This window comes from Atta colombica, unplaced genomic scaffold (genome assembly GCF_001594045.1).
Source record: "Atta colombica isolate Treedump-2 unplaced genomic scaffold, Acol1.0 scaffold207, whole genome shotgun sequence".
Lineage (NCBI taxonomy): Eukaryota > Metazoa > Arthropoda > Insecta > Hymenoptera > Formicidae > Atta > Atta colombica.
In genome coordinates, this window is record NW_017259302.1 from 367,855 (window position 1) to 391,420 (window position 23,566).

Genomic DNA, 23,566 nt, shown 5'->3' on the forward strand with positions numbered 1-23,566 from the left:
TGTGTGTATATTGGAACGAAATGATTCTTAGATGCGTTTTCTTCCCTCGCGCAACTCAGTCTTTCTCCCCTTTTCCTTACAGAATCTACGGAGGAATCAGGAAATTGCCGCGAAATTGCCCGAAAATTGACACATCATACCCTCCATGCATAAATGTGTTTTCCGCGGTTTCTCACATCGGGAAAGCTTTTAATATAAATTTAAGATAACTCATGCCTGACTTCTCGTTTTTCGTTTCGACATCGACCATACCAACCCCTATATCCTGTTTTTCCTTCACGAATTGCACAGGAAAATCCATAATACGTAAATTTAATCTTCAAATAAAATATCCAACAAAAAATCAAAAGTAAATATTAATTTTCGTTTTTATTTGGAAAATTCGGCAAAAATAATATGTATGTTAAACCAAGTAAATTTCGACGATAAATGATAAAACATCGCCTTGTTATTTCAATGAATATATGTAGAACGTTATTTATAATACAATTCCGACAAAAATTTATACTAAAGTGAGTTATGGAGTATCGGAATTTTAATCATAATATAACAATCTTTTATTCTATGAATAAATTCCCTTGCAAGTGCAAATAATTTACATCATCGCAAGTATTTTTCCTTAATACATTTAGAGGATTATGAATTTAAATATTCTCTTTTTCCCCTCCAAACTCGAAATTCCTAACGCATTTCTCGGCAAGGCCTTTGTCGCAAAAATAGGAAATTCCAAGCAATTTCTGAATATTTACACGACGACAACAATGCAAATGAAAAAAAAATAATAGCTCAAGATTAAAAAAGAGACAAAATCATATCAGAATTAAAATTATGTTAACAATATATAATATTATATTATATTAGTAAAAAAGTATATCTTTATAAGAAGAATAATCTTTCAGATTGATAGTTAAAATATTGATAAAATAAGGTCAAGAGGACAAATATGTAAAAAAACTATTTATTACTGTATTTTTTGCAATATATTAGGTGTAATAAAAAGAAATCCATTATTTTTCCATTCAATTTCATGCAAAAATAAAAAATGGATTTCTTTTTACTACACCTAATATATAATCGCAGTTTATGTAAAAAATACATGTCTTAATCCATACGGAACCCTTTTTACTGAAACTTTTTATTTAAAAATTTATTTCGAATCTGATATTAATCACAGCCATTTCCACAAACTATAGCTATAATATCCTTTGTAATCTTACAATTGCTTTACATCGAAATAACTTGCTAGATATAAAAGTTCAGACTGGAAGTCCAAACGTGAAACAGAATTATATCAACCAGTTATTCAATTTATATTTTTAATTTTATCGTAATGATAATGATCAATTTCTATTTCTTTTAATTTTTATAACACATTATTTCTTATTTTTTATTGCATTGACTTCGTCATTATATTATTTATTTGATTTATAGCATATTTAATAGAATTTATTAGTAATTGAAATTTGATTATAAGTGCATGCGATTTTATTATTGTGATTGAGAAAGTAAATCAAAAGTGGAAAATCAATCAACATGTTCCCCTTTAATGTAAGTTGATATTTATATTGAAGATATAGATTAAATTAACACCTAACGTTCGCTCATTTTTGGTGGTATTTTATTATTTTATTATCTTATATTAACGGTGGTATTTTATTATCTTATAATAACGAGTAGAATATTAATTTAATTATTTAAAACTTCTGTTTACTTATCACTACTGTCTCAAATTGTGACATCCAAAGCGAGATAAAATATCTTGCAAAATGTTTTACAATAATGTATTTCAGTAGAGAGCAACATTTATATAATCGATAGAACACTAGTAAAATATATCGAAAATTTTCCTTTTATTTCATTAATTAATAAATAAACATGTATCTGAATTATGCGTACAAAAAATGAAATAAACTATGTTGATATGACAAACTGTCAAATTAATAATAATATATAGAAATAAATATGATATAATTTTTCTCCAAAACACAAAAAAGTTTTCAACATATATATATTTTATAAATCTGTTAATTCTATCGATTGCAAATGTAATTTAATCGAAAAATATTTCTATTGAAATATAATTTGTAAAAATTTTTATTGTGTATTTTCTTGCTTCAGATAATATAGTAGTGAATGAATAGAAGTTTTAAAAAATAATAGATGAATGTAATAAACATGATTCAAGATGACATGAGTGAAAGATAAGGCATGCAATTGCAATTATTAAAACTAGCATAATCAAATTGAGTATAAAATTGAGGAGAACGAAAAGGAAGATTAAAGAAAGAGAAAGACGAACGAGAATGACCGACGAGAAGTTATGCGAAGCGTGAGACCGGAAGAAATTCAAGATACAATTGGCCGGAAGCGAGGACCCTTCGAAGATGATGCGGTTGGTATTTCTTCTTTTTTTTTCTTTTTTCTTTTACGCCTCGATAAGATCGAGAATGAATCGCAATCCCGTGGCGCGCGACCAGCTCTTTCGCGAATTTTATCCCGGACCTCGTTTTGCCGCTACTACTAACTGCCTCGTCGGTTCCAGAGAGTGCCCAACGATAGTAGCAGCACGGAATTGTGCAACTCCGACTATTGTCTTTTGTGCGTGCTCTGCTGCTTTCTGGAAGACGTACTACACTTTCGACTTTGTCTCTCGCGCAAAGACTAAAAGATCGTATTTCTCACCGATTACTAAAACGTCTTTTATTCTCTACTTGGAGTCCGAAACATGATACTTTACAATTTGTATTTGTCAACCATCAAATTATTAATAAAAACAAATTTAATATTAATAAGTAATATTCATATATAATATATAGACAATATAATGATAAGTATCAGTATAGAACTAGATACTTTAAAATAGGTTTTTGTATATATTTGCTCCAATATTTTATTTCATTATTTACTTATCGTATATTGACGTCGGATACAATATTGTAATTAAAATAAGTGTAACTAAAATGCAATCATATTTATGCAATCATATTTATCATTACAAATAAAATTATTACGCTTGTTGTACAACATGTCAAACATATGTCATATCTATTTTATGGAAATCCTTTCAATAGAGGAGAAAAAGAAAGATTTAACAATAATGAAACAAAATTAGAAGCACTGATTATTTTATAAAACATTTGAACAGTAACAGAATAAAGCAGCACATTAAACCTTTTATTGCGAAAATATTAAAATGAAATCATTCATTAATCAATGTGAAGCGGCGCATGCAAATCCCCTATTTCGAACAATGCTCGTGTGATTACGTATAATGATTATTCCCAATTAATTCAAATCACATCCTGTATGAAGATTCAAAATATCAAAGACACTTGATAATTTGCGATAAATATCTACATATAAAAAAAAATACCTTGAAAATGTAACATAATTCGACAGAATAGAAAATAATAATTGCAAATTAAAAAAAGACATTGAAGGTATTAAATAAAAAATTTATATCTTTCTCTTTTATAACTAATTGTTCATCTACAGATTAATCGTTACACCTACAGGCTCGTTTAATGTAAATTATTAATAATAATGAATGTTCATCAATATTCAATTAAAGAAGACAATGTCGCAGCCAATACTATATATTAAGCATTCATAAATCAATGCCGCTAATTTACGTAAATTCATTCAGATTGCAGTGCGGAAAAGATATCATCGAAAGATATATATACGAACTTGCGGAGGTTTTTAGCAACACTCGAGAGAGAATGTTACGCATTACCGCGCTGCGACTTTCCAGACCCCATTTTCGTCGAGTGTAATTTGCAAATACATGTCGTATAACTGTTTGCAAATATATGCAATGTTTGCGTCGCATCGCAAGCGCGAACGAGGTTGAACACGTGCCACGCGTGGGATTGTTCCCTTTACGCAACTACGTGCAGCGTGTGAAAGAACTCGAAGGTCGGAATTTTGAGATATATCCGCAGATTTATAGTGAGTACAAAAAGTATTCGTACATGGAAAATATTTTTTTAAACAAATTGATTTTTAAAAAGTAAATATTATCCAGCGAGAAATGAAGTCATCGAATTTGATGTCGAATCGATATAATAGTTTTTACGATGATTTCAACATCAATTTAATGTCGATTCGATGTTTAATTAATGATCATTTCTTGTTGGATAATTAACAATTTATTCATAAAGAATAAAATAGACTGTATATTTCTTAAAATTATATACCAAAAAGATGTATTAATTATACAAAACATATTATCTGAAAAATAAGTGAAAATTAATAATTTGAATGCTCAAAAAGTATTCGTACAGACGAGAAATTTAGCTTCTAAAATCTTCTAAGTAATACATGCGAAGCTCGTTCGTTTATGTTAGAACAGAATATATTCATTGTATAAAATTGCTAATTAATTTCGCGGGTTTCTTCCAGAGAAGCCATAGAGATACAAAAACCCTAACAATAATCTCTAAATATAGATAATGGTTACAACATAAATAAAATATGGAAACTATTCTTCCGATTAATGAGGACTGACCGATTGTTAATTAATGTTTATTTTCTAAATAAGACTTTTTTTTTAAATTTCCTCGTACGAATACTTTTTGCTCTCATTATATAGCCATGAAACTTTCAAAAAGCGTCTACAGAAAGAAAGATCAAATACTTTGTCACTTACAGAAGAAACTTGACGCAATAAAATTCGATAAAATATCCTTCGTCATATTTAATAAATTATTAACATTTAATATTTTGATCGAAAAATTTTGACAAATTTTAAAACGCATGAAATTACCTGAAATTTTAAATTTAACATTTGCTATGAATTTTTAGTGAAACACAACATGGCGTTAGTCCTCTTGCAAAAAGTAAAGTACTTATATTGCTTCAATATAATGCTTCAAGATATATCAGTGCGGAAGAAAATAAAAGAGCGTGCATGAGCGACATGAATGAAAGATCACCGATTTAATAATTGACACGCCAGAGGTGTGTCTCGCGGAGCTCTTCAACATAATCATCGCAAGCCTTCTAAGCCGCAGGTGTAACAGTAGAGGCAAATATGGTATCCGTGACGGAAGAGCGAAACGAGCGACGGATGTGAAGGAAAGAAAAAAGAAGATGGAAGAAGGAAGGACATATAGATATGAAGAGGGAGATAAAAGAAGAAGGGGAAGCGCACGTTAAGACAGGTGGTGCGGATAATAACATCTAACGGAAAGTACAGAACAGACTGTGGGTCACAATAGCAGCGACCATTCGGTCGCCGCGCACTTGGCCGAGTTAGCCTACTTGGAGAATCACGCGGTCAAACTTGAGCGACCATTTCACCTCGTGTATTTTATATAAAGCAGAATTTTATCGCAAAATGCCACATGCAGCTTCGTATTAGCCACTAACAATTGAAGAAAAGATGCCATTGTTTTCTCGCTCGACTCAGTCAGTTCTTAACTGAGCCACGGCTTATCACACATCCTTCTTTTGCAGTTCAAAAATCATGTGATTTTTAAATTGCATTGAATGTTTAGTTTTATAAGAAATGTAAGACAAAATTCAATGTCTTTAACATCGGCGAGAATATTCATTTAAAATAATTAAATATAGGTGAATGTTTAATTATTTTCTTATTCGAAGAGTCATTAAAGTAATTTGTTAGAATTTCAGAAAATTTACATTAAATTTTCTTTTTTAGAGATTTTCATGAAAAAAAGTAGGTATCTCGATAATGGATGAGAAAATAATGCTTTCCGTATGTATTGTTATTTCGCATTTATCATCCGCATGCATATCCCAATACGCTAATAAATTAAATTTATACTTCTGGTGAAATATTACGAGTATCAAAACAACGGTAACTATGTGACGTGACTGATGGCATTTACCCAAAAGTCATCCAGTCTATTCCCCAGCCATTCATAAATACCACGCACGCGTCTAGCGATAAAATTCACTCCATACTTCGGGATGTTACTCCAATGGATATCGTAACAAAAAAAAGAGAGCTTTGTGCCATAAAAAGTTAATCGATGGTGCAATCATTTCTCTTCCTCCCATACGGACTAGACGACTACCTTCATTCATAAGTGCAACGAACTACGCGATAAAATTTATTGTAATATACATTTAAAAACGTAAACATTGCGAGCATAACAGTAAAACAGAGAAATTAATTGATCGGCTTCGGCTTTTTACTTGATACGATCATTATTTAATAATGACATGGGAAAAACGTTAGACAATAAAAATTTTCAGATAATTTTAACAATCTAATTTTTCAACAATATATTATATTTTAAAATGTCATTGTACTTTGAAATGCTTTCATTTTTTTCATAAGAATTGGGTAAAAAAATATATCGAATTTTTACAAAGCTTCTTTAAAAATGTTTCGTCGAAAATGTTAAACGGTAATAATTTATTAAACAGCTGCACAAACAATATTTTATGATATTCGTAAAATATTTCATATACGTATATATAATTTGTATGCTAAAACATGAAAACGGGACTTCATGGACCTCAATTCCAATTCCGACCTCGTTATTCAATCTGCTCCGCTCAAATGCGCGCGATGCACGCATTTCTCTCCGATTTTCCATTATCACTATGCAGGCTCTCGTACTTAATCTCTCGACGTCTTCCGCAACGAAAGAGCAACGTAATCTCTTCCTTTTGTTCGTAAAAGAAATCTTCCATCGTTACTTCGTATATACGTTGTGCGAATTATCGATCGGTCGTGAACTCGACGTCCAGAAAAATGTACGTGCTCGCAGGTGCATTCTAATGTGATTCATGCCCTTGCGTTGACTCTAAACTACTATAAAACTAAAAGTTGCAACGAAATATTATAGAGTCATTCTTATAAATTTAGCTCGACATAAATATAAACTTTTCCTGGCGAACAAGAGCCGATGTGACCATTAAATATAATATTATCCAGAGAAAATGTAAAAGAAAGACAAGAAATATTCGACAATTTCAGCTTAAAAATTAAATATTTTTAATATAGACAAAAAGAGGGCAAAGAGCCAATAATATAGCAAAGAACTTTAATTTAAATAAAGTTCTTAAAATTCATATAATAATTACAAAGGACAAAAACATACGTTTCAACTCCGCTCGAGTCATTCTCAATGTTGTGGTAAACATTATTTATTTATTAAAACATCGCTATAAGACAAATATATATATATATATATATATAAAATATTACAAAACTCGTAATTCTAAAATACGTATTCTTCATTTTGTGTCGTACGCTACGAGTCAATAATATCGGAAATCAAAGTAGTAAGAAAGTAATTGACTTGCACCGAACACAAAATGAAGAATACGTATTTTAGAATTATAATGAGTTTTGTAATTATATATATATTTATTTTATAGCGATGTTTGAATAAGTTTACCGCAACATTGAGAATAACTCGAGCGGAATCGAAACGTATGTTTTTGTCTTTTGTAATTATTATATGAATTTTATGATTTAAATTGAAGTTCTTTGCTACATTATTGGCTCTTTGCTCTTCTTTTGCCTATATTGTTTTATACTTACAGAACCTTATTATTATTTATTAATTAAACATTTTTTAGATAAAAACTGAAAATATCTAACTGCTTTGTGCATCGCGTGTGTGTTCTAAAGTTACGTAAAATCTAACTTGTCTCTCGGTCAAATGGAACAATAACCTCGGTATTTTCTGAAGCAGGAACGATTTCCCGAAATGTAAAAAGGGAATAACAAGAATATCAATAAAGTGTATTCTATCTCTCTGCGACTCACGCGAGAAAGAAAAATTTCTAACGAAATACCGAAACGCGATGCACCGTGCACAGATCGATATCGAGCACGTCACAATATATGCTGTAGGATTACCTGTTTCTTGAAATCAATGCGAAATTTTTCTCAGCAAGAGCATTTCAATATTTATTGAGTGCAAGAATGCGAATAAGTCCTCGTAATTTTGCACACTCGTTGCAATCCGCATGTCTTAGTTGCATTTAAGCGTCGAAACTCGAAACAACAAATGTACAAACTCGGCGATCGCAGCCTCGAGATTTTCTTTTTTTTTTTTCTTTTCGACGTCTGCGAGTCGACGAGGCACGACAACGCGCCATATTGTTTTCCCGTAGTCGTGCATTACGTAAATGAGAATAGTACCTCATGCATTGTATCCGATTCACGATGAGTTACGGCGTGACATCCCTTCAACTCCTAATCACCGCGTAAAGTGCTCTCTCTCTTCATACGAAGAAAGTGGAAGAAAATAAATGATCGACACTCGTGAACTTGTCTCGAATGTCATAAAAATCTTCTAAATAAATATATGTGTATATTATAGCTAACTGATTTTATATTTATAAAATAAAAGTTTGATGTGAAATTCAGTCGATGCGTCGAGAAATAACGACATCAAAATTATTGAGATACGTCCTAATTGATAATCATATTTATTCATTTCACAGTATTTTCGAAAAAAAGAAAGAATTGCATTCTTTGATAAACAACGAATAATGAATGTTAAATCGATTGGACTCCAATTGTGAAAAGTATTATCAATTTCATAAACGATTGTCCTAGATTCCAAAATTTAGGAAGACAATTTACGCTTGTTTGTTCCGCTTCATTGACAGTTTTAGGTCGAAAAGTTTGAAGCGTCCACGCTTTAGATTAGAGAGTTTAGATGAAAAATTTACATAAAAATCTCTTTCTATATTCTTTTTATTTTGCTACTATATATATAATAGTAAAGTTCCGATTAAAAATTAATAAATATTATTATACAAAGTATTCTAAAAAATATCAAATTAACGTGCACAAAACCGACGTTTGAAAAACTTTCTCTCATCTCTTTCATCATAATTCATTTTATACATTTTAACTCTACACAGTACTTAAGACGGACGCTCTTGAGAATTTTATTCTCAGTTAGTCTAACCTCTTGAGAGGAATACGATAATCGAGTATCGCTGTCAATTGTGTCTATCACGAATCTGTCGTTCGAAAGTTGCTCTCGAAAAGTAAACGACTTTCAGGCATACATCAAATGGCCTTAGAGTTAACGAGACGCATCTGCATGCGCGTAATGATTTCTATACGGGATTCGTATAACCCAATTCGTCGGTATATCGCGGTTTCGCGAGGTATCATAACCATCAGGTTCAATTGCAGGTAATCGCATATGCGCGAATGTTGCATAGCCGGTCCACCTGCTGTTGCAGCGATTTACTCAAGTAAGTCTCACGCTTCCTTATTTTCCTTCTTTACCCTATTTAGATTTACATTACGTTACGTACATTACGTTACATCCGACAATTCTTAATTTCATTCTCTTGCGAACTTTGCATCGAATTAAGTAATAAGTACAATCAAGTACAATCATATACTCTCAGAAATCAACTTGAGCAACTTTATGAAAAAGTTAATATTACAAATTTTATTGAAATTAAAAATTCAGTTACCAGCTATTAACTAGAAATTAAGTTATAACTATTCATGTACTTTTCAGGGACCAATAAATAAGGGAAATAAGAAATTTACTTAAGAAATGGAATAAATTAATAAATTAATAAAAATAATCAATTCGATTTCTAAGAGATTTATGTTACTAAAAACATGAAAAAAGGTTTACTCTACAATTTTTGGTAAGCACTCCCTGAAAGAAATTTGGCGAAAACTTAAACTTGTTTAAATTCCAGTAAATATTTTAAGTCAAATTTATTAAGTAAAATTTTAAGAAATTAAAACTTGCAATTAATAAAAATTATATCGCAATGTATGTCTTTATAATTAATTAATTCAGACAAGCGTATTTGTGAGTTATTCCGAGAATTTCTCTCACAAATAAAAAATAAGCAAAAATTGTTTAATACAGTTAAACAATACATATTGTTCCATTTATTAGAATTTCTCTCAAGATATCGGAGTGATTAAGTGTTATCATCGTTAAGAGTTCGTCTTTCCGCGAATGCTACTTGATGACGTATCTTCATGTCGTACGTTACGTAATTAGACAATATTACCGTAAAATTTGACCTTCAGAAACGTGCCAAGATTATTCGGGCAAATCTATACTCGAGGTGCTCGAGCAGTACTTTCTTTTTACAAACATTCATTTTACAACATTCTTAACTAATTCAAGCTCTGTCTACAGAACTTAAACAATTATAATTATTAACTCGTTAAGTAAACTACGCGCAATAAATTCATAACATTAATTCCTTTAATATATCGCGATATCTGTCTAATTTGCCATACGTAGATTATATTATGTACATATTTTTAACAGTATTAGTTATACTATTAAGTTATACTATTAGTTATATTATTAGTTATACTATTATACTCTCATTTGTTATTGAATAATGTTGCATATAAGAACAATAGTATGTTTATTGTATAGTGAAATAATTAAAAATATATGAAAAAAAATTTACATATCAAATCGGAAAAATCTAATACTTAAAAAACTTTACCAAATCATCTTTCCAAAATATCATACAAGGCCAACTTATACGTTAATGCAACTTCTAATTTTGCCTAATTGTATTGTATTTTTGTTCATGCCGCTGTTATTATTCAATTTCTGTTTGAGCTCTAACATCGTTCAATTTTTGGTAAGCACTATAATGTAAATCTAGATTGCAACAGTGCATTAAATTGCATTAACTGATACTCAAATTACATATCGTGAGTACAAGCAATATCTATGCAAAGTGTAGTGTTTTTTTGCAGATTTTTTTTCGTAACAGTACGCCTCGCGTAAATGACAATTTCGCATCAAGCAATATGGATGGAAGGTGAAGATTGTCATATACTGTACAACTAGCAATTATATTTCCCACAAGGATATAGAGAATTTTACCTTGTAGTTCTGAAATACAACGTTAGAAATTTCAGTATCTAAAGCAACATCGAGCAATGAATCATCTTATTCAAATAGGCGAGTCACGCCTTGAATGCACTGGGTGTCGAGATGCACGGGCAAGAATAATAAGAATCAGAGCTGCATGTTCGCATGTTGCGACTTTGAAATCTTAGATAAGCGGGAAATGTATACAGACGCGGATTATTTGTTCGTCATTCGCAGATCGTGCGCAGAAACGAGTTTACATCGGCAATACACGACGGTGACGGCGGTGACGGGACGCTAGGAATCCGAAACTCGCGGAATCCTTCCGCGAGAGAGTCAGAGAGTCAACGGACCGTCCCATCTCTCGTCCTCGTCTCTCCTCCCACCTATCCTACTCGTTTAGTCTCCCGCAATGAAGCGCGTGTAGCCGCGTATCACGTCTTTTGCCTTGCTTCTCGGCAGATCTCGGCTCCTCCGTGCGACGGCAGCCACGCGATCGAACAGTTTTTTTCGAGCATCACGCGAAACAGGTATTCGACGTCGCTCGACTCCTCGAGACGACGAAGACGCGAGAGGGGAGGTAGACAGGTAGATAGGTTAGGTAAAAGTACCCTCACTCGCGAATATCGTCATCGTGAAATTGCGACGACGCGGCGCCGCGCGCGAATAAAATATGAAAATATAGAGACTCTCCGAGGGAAAGAGAGAGAGAGAGAGAGAGAGAGAGAGAGAGAGAGAGAGAGAGAAATTAGACGCTGCCAAATGCAAGCAAGGGAAGGTCGAGCGCGAAGGACGCAACCGTTGCCGTTGCCGCAGGCAGGCAGTGAGTTTGAAACGTCGCTCGCTTTTGCGGAGCAAGCGCGACGGCGCCATCGCGAAAGACGGATAGTGGAACTTGGAAGGCGGCCGTTCGAAATGTCGTCGCTCTTCTCGTAGTTTTTTGTCGCAAGAATAGAATGTACACTCACCACTTGCAGTCGAACAAAAATCCCCCGGCGCGTCCGTTCCGTTGGACCGGCGATAATCCACGTGACGGATGCAACAAAGATGCATGCAACGCGATCATCGCGGGACACTCACGCGCGTGATGCAACACATGCATGATACATATGCTTGTAACGGCGCACGCGATTTTACGCGATGCAACGAGTGAAGGAATAACAAGAAAAGAGGAGAGAGAGGCACGTCGGTGACTTGACGCATGGACGAAAAGCGCGGGGAACGCGACGCGCGCGACACACGTTCACTCACGATTGCTTCGCCTCGCAGAGTTGCAACTCGCAGTCGCGCGTGCCCGACTGTCCGCTCATCACCAACTCCGAACAGTCTGAACCGCGAACGTCCTCCGAACCCGAGCCGAGCAGGCCCGAGATCTGCTCCGAAACCTCCGACTTGCTCCGACTCCTATCTCGTGCATCTCCGTACAGCTTCGCCTTTTCCTATCCTTCTCTCTTATTCTGCTTATACTATCGAGCCGTTCGGTATTATTCGGTAACACTCGGCCACACTCGACGCCGCTCGCTCCCAAACTCGAAACACAAACCAAACGAATACACGTAATCCATTTGAATTTTACACAAGAAGAATGAAATCTTTCTTGTACTGTATTTAATTCCAAGAGAAAGAGAGATAATTTACAATGTATGTAAAACGATTTTTTATATGAATTAGTTATTATATAAAAAAACATTCGTTCTTTATTGCTCTTAATAAATTTGATAACAAAATATTTTTAATATCAAAAAACTAAGCATATTGTAATCATTTAATTTTTAATAAATCTAAAAATCTATTAATAATAATTTATATAAATAAGTAAAGAAATTCGTTAAAAATAATTTCTATCTGTAATAAAAATCATCATTAATGGAAACGGAAGAAAAATAAAACTAAATAATGAAAAATGTCAGCTTATTAGTGTAAGCTTATTACGGAAATATTAGAAAATTAAGACAAAGTCTATATAGATAAAATGTAAACTTTTTATTTTCATATTTCCGATATTTTCATATTTTTATTCAAGCATATCACATAACTTTTTTATTTTTATTGTCTCCGTTTTCCATGTGCGTGTCTTTCCTTAATTCATAAATCTATAAAAAGAAAACATAATGATTATCTAAATATCGCAAACTGCAAAGAAACAAGTACCGTTTCTCTTTTCTCACCTGTACATATGCTTCGGTAAGAGTGATCATTTGGGGTAAAATTTGTGTGACGTGCAAATCTTGCAATTCGTACCATTGGCCTGTGGCTTTATGCAAAATATGAACTCTATATGTACCTTGTCCAGGTTCACCATCGTGTACTATATTGGCTACTAAGTCATACGTTGTATATGGATGCTTGGCTTTCACTTCCGATGTTAAAATATCTCCAAAATCGACATTTCTGTCAACATAATCAAGATTTATAATTAAATAAATTGTTAATAAATTTTTTAATATACAATAGTATATGAAACGAGAAAATATTATATACTTACTTAACAGGAAAATTCACAATTGTTGGATTTTTTTCAACAAAGAATGTATTTTTTGTGAATCTCTAAAATCAATAAAAAATTATCAAATAATGCAAAATATATCGACACTAATAGTAGATATAAGATTTACTTTTATATAAAGTATGAGATATGGTGGTAGTTCGGTAATCTCAAATCTTTTCATGAAATTTTCCTTGTAAGTTTTATATTCTTTCTCAGTGACGGCGTTAAATTTATTCAGGAGCGTATACAGATTTACCTGGATGAATAAAAGAGCGATTTTTTATTTCTCTGCTACATTCCATTTATATGATCAATATTATATGCATATAACAAAATATATTATATGCATATAACAAAATACCAACCTGTGGAATAATATTCTCTGTAAATTGATCTTTAAATAGTGGAGGTGGCGGAAGGTCGCAAGTGAGATATAAAAATGGACTTTCCGTCACAGTTTCACCATACTCCACCGTGTGTAACAATTCACTTCTTTGGCTCTCCTCTAATTCCAATGGTGGTATTTTTCGTGTATATATTCGCATATGACCCAAAAATGTTTTATAAATGATGCTAGAATCACGCTTTTTTGTACCATTTAATGCCAGATGGAGAGCATTTAAGAACCATGATAAAAAATCCACAGGATCACCTAAACATAATCACTTATTGATAAAAACATTATTTTAATCGCGTAAAAAAAATACAAGTTGATAAAATCTGTTACATACCTTGCTCTGTGAACTGAAATCTTTTCTTGCTCCACAAGACTACCGCTTGCAGCATTTCGTGTGGGCTTACGTGAGCTTTAAAATTACGTGGGTTCCATAATTTGCGCATAAGTTCTCCAAACCTTTGTACCAAGAGATACGATGAATCACCAGGTGGTCTCCTTACATGAGCATAATTAAATTCTCTTAAAAAGAAATCTCTCAAAGGTGTAACATGCGAGAGCGCCTATAAAAAAATGTTAAGATGACAAAATGCATAGAATGTCGATATTAATAATTATTTATTTAAAATTATAAACTACATTACTTGTAAAATGACATTGCAATAATCATTTGCTTTTATGTTATTCATTCCTACTATTCCTGGTGAATACATAGAGCCATCGATTGCTCTAGATTGTTTATCGCTCTTGTCTAGTTGAGTTATTTGCATTTTATCGAAAGTTGGATTTAACACATATTTAATATCATCCAGAGATGAATCTAGCAAACATATAAATGTTATTTGCTGAAGAATATAGACATAAAGAATGAATTTACCTACCTACTATCTCGTAATTATCTGGTAAACAATAAAATTTGAGTGTATGCAAATTAAGAAAAACATGATGACTCTCTGCCACGCTATGTGTGTAAGCATGAGTATTAGTGCCTCTGCCTTGGAAATATTTACCGCAAACCAGACAAGCATACACATTAATCCTAGATAGTGATACAGAACACAATTTCTCAAAATCAAAATCCAGAAATTGTCGATTAATCGTGTCCAAATACGGACACAATCGCGGCGCCTCTGATTTCGTTTTTATATACTTTGCAGTCTCTGTAATAAGAAAAAAATATGCCTATGAGATAATAATATTATAAGTTATATATGTTTTAAGTAATAAGTAAAAAGAGTGAATGTGAGATCATTTCACTTTCTTCATCGATTATTTTACTTTCTCATTTTACTTTCTCAATTACATATCAATGCCCGTAAATGTATTATTGTACAAATTCATGAAAAATCAAGAAAACATCATGGCAAACATCATTTAACCTCAAACTGCACTTATTTGCATTTCATTAAAATCGTTATGTATCTAGAACGTATTGATTTAAATTAACAATATAATACATCATACAAAATTGCACACATACTCACTTTCTGTTTCATTGTCCGAGTCACTTCCAGTATCGATCAATTTTCGTTTCAGAGTACTTCGTCTATCGGACGCCATTTCCGACGATTTCTAGTATGCAGTATGAACATCATTCACGTACAGACTACGCATGCAAAAATTCATCTCTATGTGAATGTAATCTTTAAACATACTTAAACAAATTTGCACGATCACATATTAACGGCATCTCTTATTCACAAAAAGTTGATCAATTCAGCATTTTAGAGTTTAAAAAACATTGCGATATAAGGATCTCTTATCAGATATCGATTTTATTTTTCGGATCGGTTAATAAAATAATCATATAACGTAATGATATAATCATATAATCATATAATCATATTACGTAATAATCGAGCATATAATCCAATACGTGAGATTGAATTCCACAATTTCCGAATTTCAATTGCTCGAATCCAATCATCAGTGCATTGTGCGTGTAAGTTAAGTTAGGTTATGTTAGTTAAAGCACGTGGTGTTGGTATATCCCGTTTCATTTTTTAATTGCATTTATACACTTTCTACACTCAAAACTGAGATGAATGTATGTAATTTAGATAATTCTGCTCAATTTTGCAAAGGAGTGGGAAAAAAACGAGATCTAAAAAGTGCAAATGCAGTGTGTTTAGTCCATGTGTGTTGATGTGTTCGTACAACCGATGGCATAAATGGGATAATAGTGGTGAGTAGACAAAATAGACTGTAGAGGATTTCTTTTTATACCTATGCGTAACGGAATATTCTCGGGAACGTTCGGAAGCGTTTCGTAGATTTTGAACGAAATAACGAAAGAGAAAAAGATAGATCTATTAAAACTACATTAGTGTACACAAGTACGATTCCTGGATTTTAGCTGACCTGCACTTGCGGTAATTGATGATGTTTATCAGTTCGATCAGAGGAATCAGAGAAATTACAAAAAATATTATGCAGTTACTATTATCTTGAAGGTTGAACACAATTTTTATTGATATAATATCCGTATCTTGAATAAAACATTGGAATTGTATTTTATATATCTTTAAATTACTGACGCATTAATTAATACAGCTGTTTATCGTACACGTAACTTTTTAAATATAATTATTTCAATATAATATTTAATTCTTTCTTGAGTTTCTATATATATATTCGACCTTCGAAAAGTAATTATGTCTCATGCAAAGAGAACTAGAGCAAAAAGTGATGATTTGTCAAGTGAAAGAAAACTCAAACGGTCGAATTCAAACGTCGTAGATTATATGACACAAATACAAACGAATTTAAGAATTAAAAATGTAGATATAAAGGAACACACATCTGCCATATCTGAACCTGTTCCTGATACGAAAGCAAAAGAAGATACCTCTGAGCATGCTTCTACAATATCTATATTTATTTCTGACACATTGTTATCAATTGAACAAGAGCTTTGTATCAAATTGCAAAATATTACTTTTTTACCACCTATACAATATATTTACAATCCACTCGAATATGCATCTGAAACACATGCCATGTATGTACACAAGTATTGTACTGGCATAAAAAAGATCTTGTTCGTTGGTATGAATCCTGGACCATGGGGTATGTCACAAACCGGTGTACCATTTGGAGAAATAAATATGGTGCGAGATTGGCTCAAAATTTCTGGTCCTGTTGGCAAACCCTCAAAAGAACATCCCGACCGAAAGGTGGTAGGATTCCAATGTACACGCAGTGAAGTTAGCGGATTAAGGCTGTGGGGCCTCTTTCAAGAACTATGCGGAAATCCCGAGAACTTTTTCCGATATGCATACATGCACAATTATTGCCCACTGGCATTCATGGATGGCAAAGCTCGAAACATCACACCGGCAGAAATAAAGGCAATATTTATCCTGTTACATTCCTTTCTTCTTATGCTGAACTATTCTGTATTTTTCAGGGTGACGGACAAAAGATTTTACATGAGGCTTGCGACAAATCCCTGATAGATATAATACAACTTCTAAAAGTAGAGGTCGTTATTGGCATTGGCAAATATGCTGAAAAAAGAGCACAGACTGCAGTCCAAACAGGAGGTCTTCCAGTACAGGTAACATACTGCAGTATTTTAATAATAATAACATATATAACACAAGATTTATGTTAACTTGTACAATGGCTTTTTCAGGTGATGGTTCTGCGACATCCCAGTCCAAGAGCAGTAGGTAATCAAAATTGGAATGAAATAGCTAAGCAGCAGCTAAATGAGTTGGAATTACTCAAATATTTTGACAAAGCAAGTACTACTGCTGTCTAATTTTTCTGTTGCGTAAGATATTATTTATTAAAGATATAAACATCAGATAGTATTTTTTTTTTATTTTAAAATAACATTTTTTATAAAGAATAATCATGAAAGAGTTAATAATTTTATAGAAAACTGTCTTTAATATTGATTTTAAAAATATCTCGCCAGCATATAATACAATAATTAAGTTTAGTATTTATTATGGATACTTTGGTATGGATGGATGTTGCATTACAAAAAGCTGAGGAATCTTTAAAAGCTGGTGAAGTCCCTGTTGGTTGTTTATTTATATATAACAACCAAATAATTGCGACAAGCAATAATACAGTAAATGAAACTTGTAATGCAACACGTCATGCCGAGATAAATTGCATCGACCAAGTCTTAAAGTTCTGTAAGGAGAAATGCATGGATTACAAAATGGTGTTTCGTAATCTAGATGTAATTGTCACGGTAGAACCATGCATAATGTGTATGTCAGCATTACTTCAACTACAAGTACGCAGTATTGTATATGGCTGTGCGAACGATCGATTTGGTGGTTGTATCAGTGTTCTCGAAGTACCAAAGTTTTACGATTCAAAAATAATTATACAGGGAAATGTAAAAGGAGAAGAAGCCATGAGATTGCTCCAAAATTTTTATAAAGGTGTCAATCCAAATGCGCCTGAATCAAAAGTTAAAAAAGGTCGTAACACTAAAGGAACTTCGTCGACATAGAACAATTAATGTTACAATTTTTTGTAATCCATTCATATGTGAAACTTTTTTATATATATTTATTTTTATATATATTTATATATTTATATTACGCGAATATAAAGTATATTCTCCGTAATTAAGTATATAATATACGTTGCTCCGATATATAATTTTATTGCACTAAGTTTTTATAATTTTTTACATTCTAAATGTACAATGTACAAATAGAATAATACTACTATTAAATTAATTTAAATTAATTAAATTAGTATTAAATTAACATTTGCGCATTTTCATTTTAATGTGTATGTGAACGCATGTACTTACATGTACATGTTAAACAATTTTCATATCATAGGGATACTCTTATTCATTTATACATTATATACATATACAGTTTTATATATTTGAAATAAATATTACTTACGCGATATACTTTTGATTTGATCATATGATCAATTGCACCATGTCTTATCTAATTCGCATTTTCCTTGATACCATCTAATAAGTAATTGATTTCTTAGTGTGTAGTTGTTCAGCATCATGTCCCGTGTCTGTAAAAAAATTATTCAATTACTTACAATCTAATCGATTAAACGAAAAAGTACGACTTACTATAGATGGTGGGAAAATTCTTTGAAAATCCATTTGATTTTGATGCTCGAGATAACTCTGCGATAAAATGAGTTTTATTTCTGATGTGAAACATGGTCGGCACAATTGACACTCTACGCGAAAGCAGTCATTATCACATTTTTTACAAAGTTCTGGTAGCACTACGATATTTTTATTCGCTATTTCCATTTCTTCTTCTTTTTTATTTCTATAATAATATTAATTAAATATACCAATAAAGTATCTTTTTTTATGTAAATAATTTTATTTATATATTTATTTTTAGATGAGTAGAGATACATTTCTAGAAATAGTTATATACTTCTAAGAATCTTGATGTCTTTTTGATATATTTACCTTGTCCTCAAGGATTCTTTTCTGATTCTCTTGGCGATACCAACCAACGCAAATGTATTAAATATGACTTGTTCGTATAATAATTGATTCGGAGGATAATGTGCGGAAGACAGGTTCGGCGACATGTTTGCTTCCATCATGTAGACATTCAGATCCTCATCAAGGGCCAAGTCGAATCTTACAAGCTCGAAGAAATTTCTGCCATTGCCGAAGCGCTTGGAGACTTCTCTGATTTGCACCTCCTTCATCAGAGCGACCTCCCGAATAGCGTCATACGCTCGGTTCCACATTTCTGCTGGATTTTTTCCTTGCTCCCTGACGTATGCATCAAATGAGTCCTTCATCGAGTACCCAAGTTCAACATAGTATCTCTTCAAGGATGGTACGTTCCAAATCGGTAGATAATCATCGCCAACCACATATTTATCCAGAATCTCCGGATCAAACGGATAGTATTCGATTGGACAGAAGCGGAACAGCACGTCGCCCTTATAAATGTACACTCGCAGCGGATCCACAGAGGTGATGACAGTGTACACGCCAATATCGAACTTGTAGCCATCCACGAGAAACGGCCGCTCGATAAACTCCTGGACGAATGTGCCGGCAGTGAAATTTGTATCGCTGCTGTGGCGAATGCGGATGCCACGATGATCATTCGACTTCTGTACGAACAGCTTTGCGGGATTTAATTTAGCATAATCGATGAAAGCTTGCTGGTCTTCAGGCATCTTGAATGCTGCTGGAATATACCGACCGCCAAGTGACGTCGACAAGTCCACTTTATTCGTGATATAGCCGCAACCAGGGAAATGATTAACTCGCTGATGTTGTTGTAATTTATTTAAGCTCGCGGATAACACTCGAAAAGGATAATCGTGAGCCCACAACAGATCCCAGTCGGATTTATTATTACCTTCCTGGAAACCGAGTCGTTGAAGTACTGAATACACATGCTTCAGGTAACTGGTGTCATTGTTCTTGGCATAGATCCAAAACTTTGGTCTAGTTTCATTTATAATTATCGGTTTCTCGAACAGATACTTCGAATGCATTTGATAACGTAGATATATGAAAAATATACCATACAGAATCAGAGGACCCATTACAGAAGATAAAATAATCTTCAGTACTGTCTTCATCTTCAAATTCATAATTTGTTTTTTCATGGTTCTTTCTACAACACAATTGTCTCGAATTTGCTTAGAACTTTTTTAAATTTAATTAAAGATAAAGTGTAAAAGAAACGAAATTTTTAATACTTTATTCTATTAATGAGTAAACTTTTACTAAAAATATCTTTAAATAAAAAGGAATTGATTTATACCTTTAATTACTGTTTTCTCTTCTGTCTAGAATACTGATTTATATATCAATATATTCGTCACTAATAAAAATAAATTTAAACAATTTTTGTCTTGTTCTTTTTATCTTGTTTTTTTTCAAGTTTCTTTTCATCTGACATAATATTATTTTGATTTAAGTGGGAACTAAAATTAATCCATCTGTTTAGTCCACAAGAAATTTACTTGTGAACAATGAAATGCACATCATTCACATGTGAAAGTATGTACCGTTGTAACTCATCCCCGCTTCTCCAACCGCCTTCCACCATCCACGTGGGAGAATAATTGAAAAACCAGTTTCTCTTCATGTGACTATAATCTGTGACACGAATTGCAACGTTCATCGTAAAAATGATTAGAAATAAACACTTTCAAATTAATAATGTTGAAGTATAATTGATTTTAACATTGATTTTATAAACTTTGATTTATTATTAATTTGTAGATATAATTGGTAATTATTTTTTATATGCAGATCTTATTAAATGCAGAAAAACGTTTAAAATCATAGTTGCGTTTAAAATCTTACTTATATATTTTTTTTATATATTTATCCATACAACAGTTCTCTGAGGGATCTAGACATCTCCTTGGAAAGACATCTAGAGATGTCTAGATTCCTCAAAGAACTGTGACCTTTCAAGGATCTAGAGAATATTCTATATCCTGTCGCCAGAATATCGCCAGCATATTCCTCGGAGAACTGTGTTGTATAAATGTCAATTCATTTTTTTTATAGTCTTCTAATTATTTTATTTATTTTTAGTAATTTATAAAATAGTCATCAATTTTATATATAAAACGTTTATAAATTCATTTAATATTTTGGCGATGATTTAAAAAAAAAGGAAATATGTTATCTAATAAAATATATAAATACGCAATTTTAGATAAGATTTACAAACAATTCAAATCTAAAAAAAAAATGAGAAAGAATTTAATGATTATTTTTTACAATATTTAATGATTACTTCCATTGATGGAATTTTCTGGCGACAGAATTTCTCTCCAATAACTGTATAATCAAATTTCTGTTTAATAATAATAATAATTATTTGTTTTTTTTTTATAAAAAATTGCAACAAATACTTGTATCTTTTGAAAATAAAATTCATATTTGTGAATTTAAAAAAATTAACATAAATAATAAATATTAAGTTACACATACACACACACACACACACACACACATATATATATATATTTTTATAAATGTAAATAAACGCAAAAATAATTTATATTTTGAATATATAAATTTATGTAAATATTATGTTACTGATATTAACATTTCTAAATATTATTGTAATTAGTATTTAATATTTTTTTCGATCTATTTATACGTAATTTTATAAATTTTCCACATTATATTCGCTCGTCTTTAATAAAATTAAAAAAATTTTTTTATAGAGCGAAATATATTGAAATTTTTTATACTTTTTATTATAATAATAAACAATTATTTGGTACTTGTAATAACTTGTGCATCAGTCTAAATAAAAGAAAACATAAAAAATTTATATGCATTCCAAATATAAACGCCTTCGTTTCATTATGATCACGTGATTGAGTACGTCGGTGCCGTTAGCCGCGTAAATAAGCGATCTTCGCATTGCTTACACTTTTTGCACTCAGAATCTTTGCTTTTTTTCTCTTCAATGCTTGAATATATATTTATCTCATTTTAAGTGTAAAAATTTTGGCGATTTGAAGCAACGCAAACAATTCTTAAGGCATGCATTCACATGCAAGCGTTAAACACCGGAAGCAACCAATCAGCTGCGCGATATGGGCAGTAATGTGCAAATTTTTACTGTAAAATTCGCCTCATTGATTGGTTGCTGCTCCGCTGGTCCGCTGTTTGACGCTTGCACGTGAAGATTAGGTTAGATTTCTGAAGCATTCTAAAATCAACAGCAAGCTCTCCTATCTTCTAGTGTCTTCTATCCCTGGCTCATTTCCTTTTCCTGTCTTTCACATTTGTGGACTCGTTGGTTCTGGTCGGTCTATTGCGGTGCGTTGCAAAAAAGACATAATACGAGCAAATATGGGTTTCCAGAATATTTGGTATTCACATCCACGAAAATACGGTCAAGGATCTAGATCCTGGTTAGTATAATGCTCCTCTTGTTCTCGCTAATCTTCATTAGCGATTATTTATATTTGGCATGACAGAGCGATCGCGTGGCGTCATCATGAATAACACAGTATTTTTTTCTTACAAAAACTTGATTTATAGCAAAAACTTTGATGATCCATTAAAATTTGAAGTAACTGTACTATGTATGTATTATTGTTAATTATTAACCATCTCCTGTGCAAACACATTTAAATACGTTTCTAACCTTAAAAAATCACGAGTGAATTTAACTGCAATTTACTAAACTAAAATTGTATCCTTCTCTCCTCTTTTTTCCTAAATGTTTCAAATTTATGAAATGGAATAATCACAGATAAAACGAATAGATGTATTAATTTCGAATTAAATTAATATTTATTATGTATGTTTATTTATATATGTTAGATAATGCAAATGTATTTATTGTGTAATTTGAATAAAATTGATTTTGTTGCAGCCGTGCCTGTGCAAATAGGCATGGGCTTATTCGCAAATATGGTCTGAATATCTGTCGACAATGCTTCAGAGAATATGCAGCTGATATTGGGTTCAAGAAGGTAAAAAATATTAATTCATTTCTTTGCTACTTTATAAAGGCTGCGTTCGGTTTCAATGCGTTGTTATGGTCACTCATTTTGTTATGGTCACTCTTTGGAAAGGAAACTAGAACAAAACTCATAACATATGTGCGATGAAATTGAACGCAGTTGAAATAAACATGAAATGACTGCTAAATATATTTTGTTTGTTCTCTTTACAGCTGGATTAAATATAACTTAGGAATAGTTGGAGAAATTCTTTGGACAAATCACGATGATTTTCACAGCAGCATCTTTAAAAGTTAACAGCTAAAAAATAGAGATTGTAACATCTGGCACTCAATGTTCTTGAAATTAATATATTTGTGTAATCCAACATTCATTTTGTACATTTATTCTTTTTACATTTTCAATATATATATATATATA

The 23,566-nt window shown here is 32.0% G+C and overlaps 6 protein-coding genes across 8 annotated transcripts in view; 3 read left to right on the forward strand and 3 right to left on the reverse strand.

Moving 5' to 3' along the window:
• The window catches only part of LOC108687411 (rap guanine nucleotide exchange factor-like), a 37,355-nt gene extending 25,017 nt beyond the window's left edge, over window positions 1-12,338 (reverse strand). Inside the window, exon 1 of the mRNA XM_018193165.1 lies at window positions 11,792-12,338. The gene's annotated coding sequence lies outside the window, so the exon portion shown is untranslated. The remainder of the gene's footprint in view (window positions 1-11,791) is intronic.
• A 488-nt stretch (window positions 12,339-12,826) lies between these two features.
• On the reverse strand, window positions 12,827-18,618 carry LOC108687532 (U4/U6.U5 tri-snRNP-associated protein 2). Of its 3 annotated transcripts, none has more exons than XM_018193336.1 (10): window positions 18,592-18,618; window positions 15,190-15,311; window positions 14,587-14,865; window positions 14,350-14,525; window positions 14,043-14,268; window positions 13,677-13,963; window positions 13,439-13,567; window positions 13,309-13,370; window positions 12,992-13,214; window positions 12,827-12,916 (listed from the first exon to the last, which is right to left on the reverse strand). In XM_018193336.1, the coding sequence occupies exons 2-10, from the start codon at window positions 15,263-15,265 to the stop codon at window positions 12,851-12,853; spliced, it is 1,524 nt and encodes a 507-aa protein (XP_018048825.1). In that variant the 5' UTR covers window positions 15,266-15,311; window positions 18,592-18,618; the 3' UTR covers window positions 12,827-12,850. The 3 variants fall into 3 exon arrangements, with proteins under 3 accessions (XP_018048825.1, XP_018048826.1, XP_018048824.1); XM_018193337.1 differs by lacking the exon at window positions 18,592-18,618 and adding an exon at window positions 16,067-16,096; XM_018193335.1 differs by lacking the exon at window positions 18,592-18,618 and adding an exon at window positions 15,863-15,887.
• Window positions 16,354-17,471, forward strand: LOC108687534 (single-strand selective monofunctional uracil DNA glycosylase). Its single transcript, XM_018193341.1, has 3 exons — window positions 16,354-17,055; window positions 17,115-17,264; window positions 17,343-17,471. The coding sequence occupies exons 1-3, from the start codon at window positions 16,360-16,362 to the stop codon at window positions 17,469-17,471; spliced, it is 975 nt and encodes a 324-aa protein (XP_018048830.1). The 5' UTR covers window positions 16,354-16,359.
• Window positions 17,629-18,182, forward strand: LOC108687535 (tRNA-specific adenosine deaminase 2). Its single transcript, XM_018193342.1, has one exon. The coding sequence runs from the start codon at window positions 17,664-17,666 to the stop codon at window positions 18,180-18,182; it is 519 nt and encodes a 172-aa protein (XP_018048831.1). The 5' UTR covers window positions 17,629-17,663.
• LOC108687537 (tubulin polyglutamylase TTLL6) lies at window positions 18,076-20,481 on the reverse strand. Its single transcript, XM_018193344.1, has 5 exons — window positions 20,464-20,481; window positions 19,137-20,313; window positions 18,780-18,987; window positions 18,592-18,718; window positions 18,076-18,129 (listed from the first exon to the last, which is right to left on the reverse strand). The coding sequence occupies exons 2-4, from the start codon at window positions 20,303-20,305 to the stop codon at window positions 18,620-18,622; spliced, it is 1,476 nt and encodes a 491-aa protein (XP_018048833.1). The 5' UTR covers window positions 20,306-20,313; window positions 20,464-20,481; the 3' UTR covers window positions 18,076-18,129; window positions 18,592-18,619.
• Window positions 20,482-22,441: 1,960 nt separating this feature from the next.
• On the forward strand, window positions 22,442-23,514 carry LOC108687536 (40S ribosomal protein S29). The gene is made up of 3 exons (XM_018193343.1): window positions 22,442-22,588; window positions 23,056-23,155; window positions 23,359-23,514. The coding sequence occupies exons 1-3, from the start codon at window positions 22,527-22,529 to the stop codon at window positions 23,365-23,367; spliced, it is 171 nt and encodes a 56-aa protein (XP_018048832.1). The 5' UTR covers window positions 22,442-22,526; the 3' UTR covers window positions 23,368-23,514.
• Window positions 23,515-23,566: the final 52 nt, after the last annotated feature.

Excerpts from the sequence above, each read along its gene's own strand:
- LOC108687537 (XM_018193344.1), bottom strand. The coding sequence starts at position 20,305 with ATGAAAAAACAAATTATGAATTTGAAGATGAAGACAGTACTGAAGATT. Across the intron at positions 18,988-19,136 it reads AAAGAATCCTTGAGGACAAG|AAATAAAAAAGAAGAAGAAA; the intron begins GTAAATATATCA and ends ATATTATTATAG. Across the intron at positions 18,719-18,779 it reads GAATTTTCCCACCATCTATA|ACACGGGACATGATGCTGAA; the intron begins GTAAGTCGTACT and ends ATTTTTTTACAG.
- LOC108687535 (XM_018193342.1), top strand. The coding sequence starts at position 17,664 with ATGGATACTTTGGTATGGATGGATGTTGCATTACAAAAAGCTGAGGAA.
- LOC108687536 (XM_018193343.1), top strand. The coding sequence starts at position 22,527 with ATGGGTTTCCAGAATATTTGGTATTCACATCCACGAAAATACGGTCAA. Across the intron at positions 22,589-23,055 it reads GGTCAAGGATCTAGATCCTG|CCGTGCCTGTGCAAATAGGC; the intron begins GTTAGTATAATG and ends ATTTTGTTGCAG.
- LOC108687534 (XM_018193341.1), top strand. The coding sequence starts at position 16,360 with ATGTCTCATGCAAAGAGAACTAGAGCAAAAAGTGATGATTTGTCAAGT. Across the intron at positions 17,056-17,114 it reads TCACACCGGCAGAAATAAAG|GGTGACGGACAAAAGATTTT; the intron begins GCAATATTTATC and ends TGTATTTTTCAG. Across the intron at positions 17,265-17,342 it reads CAGGAGGTCTTCCAGTACAG|GTGATGGTTCTGCGACATCC; the intron begins GTAACATACTGC and ends TGGCTTTTTCAG.
- LOC108687532 (XM_018193336.1), bottom strand. The coding sequence starts at position 15,265 with ATGGCGTCCGATAGACGAAGTACTCTGAAACGAAAATTGATCGATACT. Across the intron at positions 14,269-14,349 it reads ATTGCAATGTCATTTTACAA|GCGCTCTCGCATGTTACACC; the intron begins GTAATGTAGTTT and ends ATTTTTTTATAG. Across the intron at positions 13,215-13,308 it reads ATTGTGAATTTTCCTGTTAA|AAATGTCGATTTTGGAGATA; the intron begins GTAAGTATATAA and ends TTATGTTGACAG.